Consider the following 11,884-nt stretch of genomic DNA (forward strand, 5'->3'; position numbering starts at 1 on the left):
ATAGTACACTTTATATACATCACAGAAGACTGAAATATAACAAAACTGTTTGACATAGAAACACCTGGATTTTTTGTGTAAAAAAAAGTTGATTAATTATGGAATTATGAAAAATATTAATAACATTCCACCCATGAGGCCGTTAGGGGGTGACTGCCCATGAGTTCGTTAGGGGGTGACTGCCCATGAGTCCGTTAGGGGGTGACTGCCCATGAGGGTTACCTCTAAACCTTCCAAATATTGACTTTTTTTTCACAACTGCCACCAGTTTGACACCAAAACATTGACAACAAATACATATTTACATTTGACATTTTTGTCATTTAGCAGACGCTCTTATCCAGAGCGACTTACAGTTAGTGAGTGCATACATTTTCATACTGGCCCCCCCGTGGGAAACGAACCCACAACCCTGGCGTTGCAAGCGCCATGCCCTACCAACTGAGCTACAGGGGACACGCTGAAAGCCTCATATTAAACACTAATGGTATTCACTAAGTTGATGGTTTATGTTTAGGATAATGTTTTACAGCTTTGTTGTCATTCCAAAAAAATTTTTATCATCTTATTTCATAATTTCATATAGTTGATGTAGTAAGGTCACACAGAGGTCTAGAGATAATTACAGATGCCTGTGGATAATCTGAAGTACCCAAAAAGGCCACTAGATGTAATCTTATAAAATTCCAAATAAACCTTGAAAGTTACCAACATTCTGGTAGTTTACTGGTAAACTTTTTCCAGTGATATACCCTCCCTTTGAAAGTTTCCAGTAATATACCCTCCCTTTGAAAGTTTCCAGTAATATACCCTCCCATTGAAAGTTTCCAGTAATATACCCTCCCTTTGAAAGTTTCCAGTAATATACCCTCCCATTGAAAGTTTCCAGTAATATACCCTCCCTTTGAAAGTTTCCAGTAATATACCCTCCCTTTGAAAGTTTCCAGTAATATACCCTCCCTTTGAAAGTTTCCAGTAATATACCCTCCCTTTGCAACCCTAGCTGGACCAGATCACCATGGAGCCCAGTTGGACCGTTGTGAAGAGATTGAGTTTGATGCTATCGCCCCGGACGCCAAGAGAATCACCTACTTCTTCAAGGGTAACTAACTAACACGTCGCATTATGCACCACAATTGAAATAGGTAGCTAGGTTTCCATCCAACTGGCGACAGATTTTCATGTGAATATTCTAGAATTCGAATAAAGAAAATATATGCATTTTCCCACTTTATTGTGATATCCCTGACAAGTTTCAAAATGTATGTATTGTGTGTATATGTACTGTATTTTTTTAAACTGTTAAATAAAACCAATCAATCATCTCTACCAATGCAATCACCTTAATATTCACAACAGCCATGAACCCCATCTGTCTTTCAGTGTTGATGACTCATAATTCTACTATTATCTATTATTGATTAGTATTATTACTACAAGTATTGATCAGTATGTTTAGATGCATCCCAAAAAAAACAGTGACAGACAGTCGTTGCCCAGTGGACGATCTTTATGAATCTGAGTTGACCGACCGTGTGGATTTGGTTCTGCCAGGTGACCACATGTGGTCCGGCTTCCATGGTCCCTCTGAGCTGATCAACGGTTCCTACAAGGAGCTGGACGATCATCATCACCTGGGTCACATCGATGCTGCTTTCTGTCTCCACCAGCCTAACGACGAAGACCATTTGCACACCTACTTCTTCCTGGTATTGACCTCTCACTTCCTGTTTTTACCATCCCAGTGAGCAAAATTGGTTGAAAGGCGTCTTTTCAACCAAAAATACTTATTTTTCAACTCCTAGGGATATCTACTGAAACGCTGGTAGGGTTGGGTAGGTTACTTTCTAAATATAATTTGTTACAGTTGCTAGTTACCTGTTCAAAAATTGTAATCAGTTACGTAGCATTTGGATCACCCAAACTCAGTAAAGTAATTTGATTATTTTCAGTTACTTTTTGATTACTTTCAGTAATAGGCATTAGAAGAAGACAAAAAGGATCCATCAAACGCATTTGGTCTGTCATCATAGTGGTCTCTGATTGGTGGTCATAATTTGGTCTGTCATCATAGAGGTCTCTGATTGGTGGTCATCATTTGGTCTGTCATCATAGTGTTCTCTGACTTGTGGTCAGACTAGCTCAGGTGGAATTGAAAACAAACATCCTTTCTGAATTTAAAAGTAATCCAAGAAGTAATCATCTAGTTTTTAAAAAGTATCTGTAATCTTATTACAATATTAGAGCTGGTACTGACTACAGTTACAGTAAAAAAAAGTAAAAAAATAATAATCTAATTACATGTAGCTGATTACATGCAATCAGTTACTCCCCAAACCTGAACATTGGTCCCGTCCAGAAACACCCTGGTCCCGTCCAGAAACACCCTGGTCCCGTCCAGAAACACCCTGGTCCCGTCCAGAAACACCCTGGTCCCGTCCAGAAACACCCTGGTCCCGTCCAGAAACACCCTGGTCCCGTCCAGAAACACCCTGGTCCCGTCCAGAAACACCCTGGTCCCGTCCAGAAACACCCTGGTCCCGTCCAGAAACACCCTCTATCCCCAGCACTTTGACACTTGTGTAGATTTAAAAAAGATTGGATTGTTCTAAACAATATGGCAGTAGCTCCGCCTTTCCCTCTGATTCCTCTCTCCTCTCCTGCATCTTTTCCTCTCTCCTCTCCTGCATCCTTTCCTCTCTCCTCTCCTGCATCTCTTCCCCTCTCCTCTCCTGCATCTCTTCCTCTCTCCTCTCCTGCATCTCTTCCTCTCTCCTCTCCTGCATCTTTTCCTCTCTCCTCTCCTGCATCCTTTCCTCTCTCCTCTCCTGCATCCTTTCCTCTCTCCTCTCCTGCATCCTTTCCTCTCTCCTCTCCTGCATCCTTTCCTCTCTCCTCTCCTGCATCCTTTCCTCTCTCCTCTCCTGCATCCTTTCCTCTCTCCTCTCCTGCATCCTTTCCTCTCTCCTCTCCTGCATCTTTTCCTCTCTCCTCTCTAGGACAACAAGGTGTTCAGCTACCATGAGCATAGCCATAGCCTGGTGGAGGGCTTCCCCAAGGACATCTCTGAGGTGTTCCCTGGTGTCCCTGACCACCTGGATGCTGCTGTGGAGTGTCCCAAGGGAGATTGTCTCCGAGACTCTGTCATCTTCTTTAAGGGTAAGCTAATCAATGTCCCATATCTCTACAAATCAACAATCAATCTCTATAAATCAACAATGCGTAAATGTAGCATTTTCAATTAAAACATTTCAATCCCTGTCCTCTGTAGCTCAGTTGGTAGAGCATGGCACTTGCAATGCCAGGATAGTGTTTCTTTCCTGGGACCACCCATAAGTAAAATATTCATGGCCACATGACTGTAAACCGCTTTCGATAAAAACGTATATACAGTTGATGTCGGAAGTTTAAAACTTGTTTTTCAACCACTCCACAAATTTCTTGTTAACAAACTTTAGTTTTGGCAAGTTGGTTAGGACATCTACTTTGTGCATGACACAAGTAATTTTTCCAACAATTGTTTACAGACAGATTATTTCACTTATAATTCACTGTATCACAATTCCAGTGGGTCAGAAGTTTACATACACTAAGTTGACTGTGCCTTTATACAGCTTGGAAAATTCCAGAAAATGATGTCATGGCTATAGGAGCTTCTGATAGGCTAATTGACATAATTTGAGCAAATTGGAGGTGTACCTGTGGATTTATTTCAAGGCCTACCTTCAAACTCAGTGCCTATTTGCTTGACATCGGCAGGATAGAACGGCTGACTCCGGTAAGACAAGGAGTGGCGGTCTGTGTATATTTATAAACAACAGCTGGTGCACAAAATCAAATACTAAGGAAGTCTCGAGGTTTTGCTCGCCTGAGGTAGAGTATCTTATGATAAGCTGTAGACCACACTATTTACTAAAATAGTTTTCATCTATATTTTTCATAGCTGTCTATTTACCACCACAAACCAATTCTGGCATTAAGATTGCACTCAATGAGCTGTATAAGGCCATAAGTCAACAAGAAAACGCTCATCCAGAGGCAGCGCTCCTAGTGGCCGGGGACTTTAATGCAGGGAAACTTAAATCAGTTCTACCTAATTTCTACCAGCATGTTAAATGTGCAACCAGAGGAAAAAAAACTCTAGACCACCTTTACTCCACACACAGAGAGGCATACAAAGCTCTCCCTCGCCCTCCATTTGGCAAATCTGACCATAACTCTATCCTCCTGATTCCTGCTTATAAGCAAAAACTAAAGCAGGAAGCACCAGTGACTCGGTTAATAAAAAACTGGTCAGATGAAGCAGATGCTAAGCTACAGGACTGTTTTGCTAGCACAGACTGGAACATGTTCTGGGATTCTTCAGATAGCATTGAGGAGTACACCACATAAGTCACTGGCTTCATCAATAAGTGCATCGATGGCGTCATCCCCACAGTGACCGTATGTACATACCCCAACCAGAAGCCATGGATTACAGGCAACATCTGCACTGAGCTAAAGGGTAGAGCTGCCGCTTTCAAGGAGCGGGACTCTAACCTGGACGCTTATAAGAAATCCCGCTATGCCCTCCGATGAACCATCAAACAGACAAAGAGTCAATACAGGACTAAGATTGAATCGTACTACACCGGCTCTGACGCTCGTCAGATGTGGCAGGGCTTGAAAACTATTACAGACTACAAAGGGAAGCACAGCCGCGAGCTTCCCAGTGACACAAGCCTACCAGACGAGCTAAACCACTTCTATGCTCGCTTCGAGGCAAGCAACACTGAAGCATGCATGAGAGCACCAGCTGTTCCAGATGACTATGTGATCACGCTCTCCGTCGCCGATGTAAGACTTTTAAGCAGGTCAACATTCACATGGCCGCAGGGCCAGACGGATTACCAGGACATGTACTCCGATCATGTGCTGACCAACTGGCAAGTGTCTTCACCGACATTTTCAACATGTCCCTGACTAAGTCTGTAATACCAACATGTTTCAAGCAGACCACAATAGTCCCCGTGCCCAAGAACACTAAGATAACCTGTCTAAATGACTACCTACCCGTAGCACTGACGTCTGTAGCCATGAAGTGCTTTGAAAGGCTGGTCATGGCTCACATCAACACCATTATCCCAGAAACCCTAGACCCACTCCAATTTGCATACCGCCCCAACAGATCCACAGATTATGCAATCTCTATTGCACTCCACACTGCCCTTTCCCACCTGGACAAGAGGAACACCTACGTGAGAATACTATTCATTGACTACAGCTCAGCATTCAACACCATAGTGCCCTTAAAGCTCATCACTAAGCTAAGGATCCTGGGACTAAACACCTCCCTCTGCAACTGGATCCTGGACTTCCTGACGGGCCGCCCCCCAGGTGGTAAGGGTAGGTAACAACACATCTGCCACGCTGATCCTCAACACAGGGGCCCCTCAGGGGTGCGTGCTCAGTCCCCTCCTGTACTCCCTGTTCACCCATGACTGCATGGCCAAGCACGACTCCAACACCATCATTAAGTTTGCCAACGACACAACAGTGGTAGGCCTGATCACCGACAACGATGAGACAGCCTATAGGGAGGAGGTCAGAGACCTGGCTGTGTGGTGCCAGGATAACAACCTCTCCCTCAACGTGACAAAGACAAAGGAGATGATTGTGGACTACAGGAAAAAAAAGTGGACTGAGCAAGCCCCCATTCTCATCGACGGGGCTGTAGTGGAACAGGTTGAGAGCTTCAAGTTCCTTGGTGTCCACATCACCAACGAACTATCATGGTCCAAACACACCAAGACAGTCGTGAAGAGGGCAGGACAAAGCCTATTCCCCCTCAGGAGACTAAAAAGATTTGGCATGGGTCCTCAGATCCTCAAAAAGTTCTACAGCTGCACCATCGAGAGCATCCTGACTGGTTGCATCACCGCCTGGTATGGCAACTGCTCGGCCTCTGACCGCAAGGCACTACAGAGGGTAGTGCGTACGGCCGGCCCAGTATATCACTGGGGCCAAGCTTCCTGCCATCCAGGACCTCTATACCAGGCGGTGTCAGAGGAAGGCCCTCAAAATTGTCAAAGACTCCAGCCACCCTAGTCATAGACTGTTCTCTCTGCTACTGCACGGCAAGCGGTACCGGAGCGCCAAGTCTAGGTCCAAAAGGCTTCTCAACAGCTTCTACCCCCAAGCCATAAGACTCATGAACAGCTAATCATTGCTACCCGGACTATTTGCACTGCCCCCCCACCCCCACCCCATATTTTTACGCTGCTGCTACTCTGTTATATATTTATGCATAGTCACTTGAACTCTACCCACATGTACATATTACTTCAACTACCTCAACTAGCCGGTGCCCCCGCACATTGACTCTGCACCGGTACCCCCCTGTATATAGCCTCCCTACTGTTATTTTATTTTACTTCTGCTCTTTTTTTCTCAACACTTTTTTGTTGTTGTTGTTTTATTGTCGTTTTTTATTAAGAGATAATTGCATTGTTGGGTAAGTGCTGTAAGTAAGCATTTTACGGTAATGTCTGCACCTGTTGTATTCGGCGCATGTGGCAAATACAATTTGATTTGATTTGATCATGGGAATCAGCCAAGACCTCACAAAGAAATGTGTAGACCTCCACAATTCTGGTTCATCCTATGGAGCAATTTCCAAACGCCTGAAGGTACCACGTTCATCTGTACAAACAATAGTACGCAAGTATAAACACCATGGGACCACGCAGCTATCATACCGCTCAGCAAGGAGACGCGTTCTGTATCCTAGAAATGAACGTACTTTGGTGCGGAAAGTGCAAATCAATCCCAGAACAACAGCAAAGGACCTTGTGAAGATGCTGGAGGAAACAGGTACAAAAGTATCTATATCCACAATAAAACGAGTCCTATATCGACATAACCTGAAAGGTTGCTCAGCAACGAAGAAGCCACTGCTCTCCAAAACCGCCATAAAAAAGCCGGACTACGGTTTGCAACTGCCCATGGGGACAAAGATCGTACTTTTTTGGAGAAATGTCCTCTGGTCTGATGAAACAAAAATAGAACTGTTTGGCATAATGACCATCGTTATGTTTGGAGGAAAAAGGGGGAGGCTTGCAAGCCTAAGAACACCATCCCAACCGTGAAGCAAGGGGGTGGCAGCATCATGCTGTGGGGGTGCTTTGCTGCAGGAGGGACTGGTGCACTTCACAAAATAGATGGCATCATGAGGAAGGAAAATGATGTGGATATATTGAAGCAAAATCTCAAGACATCAGTCAGGAAGTTAAAGCTTGGTAGCAAATGGGTCTTCCAAATGGACAATGACCACAAGCATACTTCCAAAGTTATGGCTTAAGGACAACAAAGTAAAGGTATTGGAGTGGCCATCACAAAGCCCTGACCTCAATCCTATAGAAAATGTGTGGCCAGAACTGAATAAGCGTGTGCGAGCAAGGAGGCCTACAAACCTGACTCAGTTACACCAGCTCTGTCAAGAGGAATGGGCCAAAATTCACCCAACTTATTGTGGGAAGCTACGCGAAACGTTTGACCCAAGTTAAACAATTTGAAGACAATGCTACCAAATACTAATTGAGTGTATGTAAACTTCTGACCCACTGGTAATGTGATGAAAGAAATAAAAGCTGAAATAAATCATTCTCTCTACTAGTATTCTGACATTTCACATTCTTAAAATAAAGTGGTGATCCTAACTGACGTAGAACAAGGAATCTTTACTAGGATTAAATGTATTCGGCTAAGGTGCATGTAAACTTCGGACTTCAACTGTATAATGCTATTATATATTATTGATACCTGAATTGACTCCAACCCTGCTTCCTCCCCCCAGGGCATGACGTGTTCCACTTTGACACCCACACTAAAAAGGTGAAGGCTAGCCAGTGGGACCACCTCCCCAACTGCACCTCAGCACTTCGCTGGTTGGATCACTACTACTGTTTCCATGGACACCAGTTCACCAGGTTCCACCCTTGGTCCGGGACTGTGACAGGGAAGTACCCCAAAGACGCCCGCGACTTCTTCATGAAGTGCCCCAACTTCAGTGAGTCCGGCAGCTGAACACAGATCTCAAACACAGCTGACATCTTAACGTTGACCAGCCATGCATGGTTGTTATTAATGTGTTATTAAAGGTAGACTCAGCAAGATGATGTAGATGCGGAAATTAAACAGCAGTAGTGGGTAAATCTCCGCAAAAACTAAGAGCGTTGAAGCGCGACTCTAAACGTCTCAGCTGTTTTTGTCCCATAACTACCACATTGTAGCAGTGTGAAGCGAACCCATGCACAAGCGCAGATACACTCTGTGTGACTGTGTGAAAGCAAAGTCTTGCATCGCTGAATCTACCTTTTAATGTGCATCATTGTGAAGTTTCTGATTTGATCATGATGTCACCCAGGCCGTTTGAGCGACCACACGGAGAGAGAGCGTTGCAGCCACGTCCCCTTGGACGCCATGACATCAGATGACCTGGAGAAAGCCCTCGCCTTCAGAGGTGTATATGGCTTTGTTTTGACTCGTTGTGTGTACCTGTGTGTCTGTTCATAGTGTGTTTGACCTCAGTGGTTGTGTACCTGTGTGTGTTGATATGGTGTTGTCGTGCACTGTAACCTGCACTGTAGCATTTTATTGTAAACGAGAAAGTCTCAATGACCTATCTGGTTAAATAAAGGCAAAATAAAATAAAAATACTCCTCCCTATCTTAAATCTGTCCAAAACTGCTCGCCCGCTTCTCACAGGTGACTATTACCTGCAGAAGACTGAGGGGAGCAATGATGGCTGGCATGCCTTCCCCATCGCTCATACCTTCAAGGACCTGCAGAGTGACGTGACAGCAGCCTTCTCTTACGCTGGCCACCTGCACTTCATCAAGGTGAGAGTGAGGGAGGGAGGGAGGGAGGGAGGGAGGGAGGGAGGGAGGGAGGGAGAGAGAGAGAGAGACAGAGACAGAGAGGGAGGGAGGGAGGGAGGGAGGGAGGGAGAGAGAGAGAGACAGAGACAGAGAGAGAGAGAGAGAGAGAGGTGGAGAGGGAGAGAGAGAGAGAGAGAGAGAGAGAGAGAGAGAGAGACAGAGACAGAGACAGAGACAGAGACAGAGAGAGAGGGAGGGAGAGAGAGGGCCTTGGCCTTGGCCCCGTCACACATTAGCTGGAGCTGATTTCCAGTGATTGTCCCTCGATGGGCTTCTTCTTCTAATAACAATAATTGCTTGGATTTATATAGCGCCTTTCCAACCTACAGTAGGAGCTCAAAGCGTATTAATAAGGCCTCTTCCATCACCAAGGTGTAGACCCACTTGTAATGTTTCTTCACTGACGTATGTTGTAACAACAGGAAGAGCAGATGTTTGTGTATAAGTCTGGTGGTGAACAGTACCAGCTGGTGGAGGGATTCCCCAAACCCCTGAAGGATGAGCTGGGGATCGAAGGACCGCTGGACGCTGCCTTTGTCTGTGGAGAACATTCCATTTTGCACGTCATCAAGGGTGCGGTGCCAACCTTCTTTTGTCATACATTTACATAGAGGGTGCAATGTGTAAAATGTAATTTAAAAAAAGCATAAACACAACAATTATCACTTCCTTGTCACATGACCTGATCCCCATACCTGGGTCGCATGTGTCAGTTCTCACCGTAGCAAAATGTTTTCATAAAAACATAAAAACCAAAAACAAGCATTTCTTACAAGTTTTCTTACCCTCTGTTTCCAGTGACTTAATGAATGCGACTCTTGTTTCCATTTGGTGACTTAATGAATACGACTCTTGTTTCCATTTGGTGACTTAATGAATACGACTCTTGTTTCCATTTGGTGACTTAATGAATACGACTCTTGTTTCCATTTGGTGACTTAATGAATACGACTCTTGTTTCCATTTGGTGACTTAATGAATATGACTCTTGTTTCCATTTGGTGACTTAATGAATACGACTCTTGTTTCCATTTGGTGACTTAATGAATACGACTCTTGTTTCCATTTGGTGACTTAATGAATACGACTCTTGTTTCCATTTGGTGACTTAATGAATACGACTCTTGTTTCCATTTGGTGACTTAATGAATACGACTCTTGTTTCCATTTGGTGACTTAATGAATACGACTCTTGTTTCCATTTGGTGACTTAATGAATGCGACTCTTGTTTCCATTTGGTGACTTAATGAATACGACTCTTGTTTCCATTTGGTGACTTAATGAATACGACTCTTGGTTCCATTTGGTGACTTAATGAATACGACTCTTGGTTCCATTTGGTGACTTAATGAATACGACTCTTGGTTCCATTTGGTGACTTAATGAATACGACTCTTGTTTCCATTTGGTGACTTAATGAATACGACTCTTGGTTCCATTTGGTGACTTAATGAATACGACTCGTTTCCATTTGGTGACTTAATGAATACGACTCTTGGTTCCATTTGGTGACTTAATGAATACGACTCTTGTTTCCATTTGGTGACTTAATGAATACGACTCGTCACATGAGGTCTTCATACCTCTCCACTGCTCCCTCCCTCCCTCCCTTCCAGGGAACCAGATGTTTGACATTGAGCTGACCACCACTCCAAGAGGAGTGGTCATGGAGTCCAGGCTGCCGTTCCCCAAGGTGGACGCTGCCGTGTGCAGCCCCGACGGCCTCAGGGTGTTTGTGGGAGCAGATTACTTCCAGTACGAGACCCCTATGCTGCTGGCTAACAGCAAGATCGTGCCTGAGCCACACAAGACATCACTGGAGATGTTTGGCTGTGGACACAATGGGACCAACGTGAGTCAGTCATTGACTATGCACGGTCCAAATCCTTGAGATAAATAACTTGAGATCCATGCTCTTAAATCGTGCTGTCAAATGACCTAGTGGCCTCCTGGGTGGAATGTTATTAAAACAAAAATGCATAATTTCATAATTAATAAACATAAAGAAATACAAATTCTATGTCAAAGGGTTTTTGTTATATTTCAGTCTTCTGTGATGTATATAAAGTGTAATATTGGGATGAAAACTCAAATTTGAATGCATTTCAACTCTATATCTGACATGGTACAAGGGTCTTCTTTTTTTTTTAAAGCCCATAACCATGTGTGTGAGGTGTATACTTTTGTTTCAATGTAGATGTGTTCAAGACTACCAAGAAACACTCTGTGCGACCCTGATTTAGCCCACTGCAGTAAATGGTTAAGGTCAATGTTAGTTTTGTAGGAAAACTCTAGTCACGCATGTGGATCTCAAGTTAAGATTTCTCCTGATGATTTGATGAGGCATCGATTGGGTTAAATCAGGACTGACGGGACAGTTTCTGATCACAGGTCCCGAAGTGTGTTTAGTGTTTTCATTGAGTTGAGTTTCACTCATTATGTCATGTCAGTATTATATTTGTAACCAGGAAGAATGATCCTACCTCATATCCCCACTTCTTCTACTGTTAACTCCAGCTGTTGTCTGTCTGACATGTTGTCTGTCTGACATGTTGTCTGTCTGACACGTTGTCTGTCTGACATGTTGTCTGTCTGACATGTTGTCTGTCTGACAAGTTGTCTGTCTGACATGTTGTCTGTCTGACATGTTGTCTCTCTGACACGTTGTCTGTCTGACAAAGTTGAAGTGTCTGACATGAACGAAGCAACACAACGATAATACTTCTGCTTTTATTGTGTCCATGTCTTCCAATGAATAGTACACTCAACTCTCCCAATATACTTACAGTATATTACAGTTCCAATATACTTTTGTGTTTCATACTATACATACCCCTGTCCCCTCTCACTATAGTAAAAAGATGACATCAAAGTCATTCTAAGGGATCAAAACTATATACAATAAATTACCAAAAGTATGTGGACACCTGCTCGTCCAACACCTCATTCCAAAATCATGGGCATT

General features: G+C 43.9%; 1 protein-coding gene across 2 annotated transcripts in view; it reads left to right on the forward strand.

Annotated features, from left to right (window-relative positions):
• The window catches only part of LOC121536434 (hemopexin), a 34,019-nt gene extending 23,089 nt beyond the window's left edge, over window positions 1–10,930 (forward strand). For both annotated transcript variants that reach the window (XM_041843693.2, XM_041843694.2), the window contains 8 exons: window positions 1,004–1,102; window positions 1,555–1,709; window positions 3,000–3,159; window positions 7,835–8,047; window positions 8,405–8,500; window positions 8,746–8,879; window positions 9,341–9,491; window positions 10,536–10,930. In XM_041843693.2, coding sequence (XP_041699627.2) covers window positions 1,004–1,102; window positions 1,555–1,709; window positions 3,000–3,159; window positions 7,835–8,047; window positions 8,405–8,500; window positions 8,746–8,879; window positions 9,341–9,491; window positions 10,536–10,810 — 1,283 coding nt within the window. In that variant the 3' untranslated portion in view covers window positions 10,811–10,930. The remainder of the gene's footprint in view (window positions 1–1,003; window positions 1,103–1,554; window positions 1,710–2,999; window positions 3,160–7,834; window positions 8,048–8,404; window positions 8,501–8,745; window positions 8,880–9,340; window positions 9,492–10,535) is intronic.
• The last annotated feature ends 954 nt before the right edge of the window (window positions 10,931–11,884 follow it).

The sequence above is a fragment of the Coregonus clupeaformis genome, chromosome 23 (genome assembly GCF_020615455.1).
Source record: "Coregonus clupeaformis isolate EN_2021a chromosome 23, ASM2061545v1, whole genome shotgun sequence".
Taxonomy (NCBI): Eukaryota; Metazoa; Chordata; class Actinopteri; order Salmoniformes; family Salmonidae; genus Coregonus; species Coregonus clupeaformis.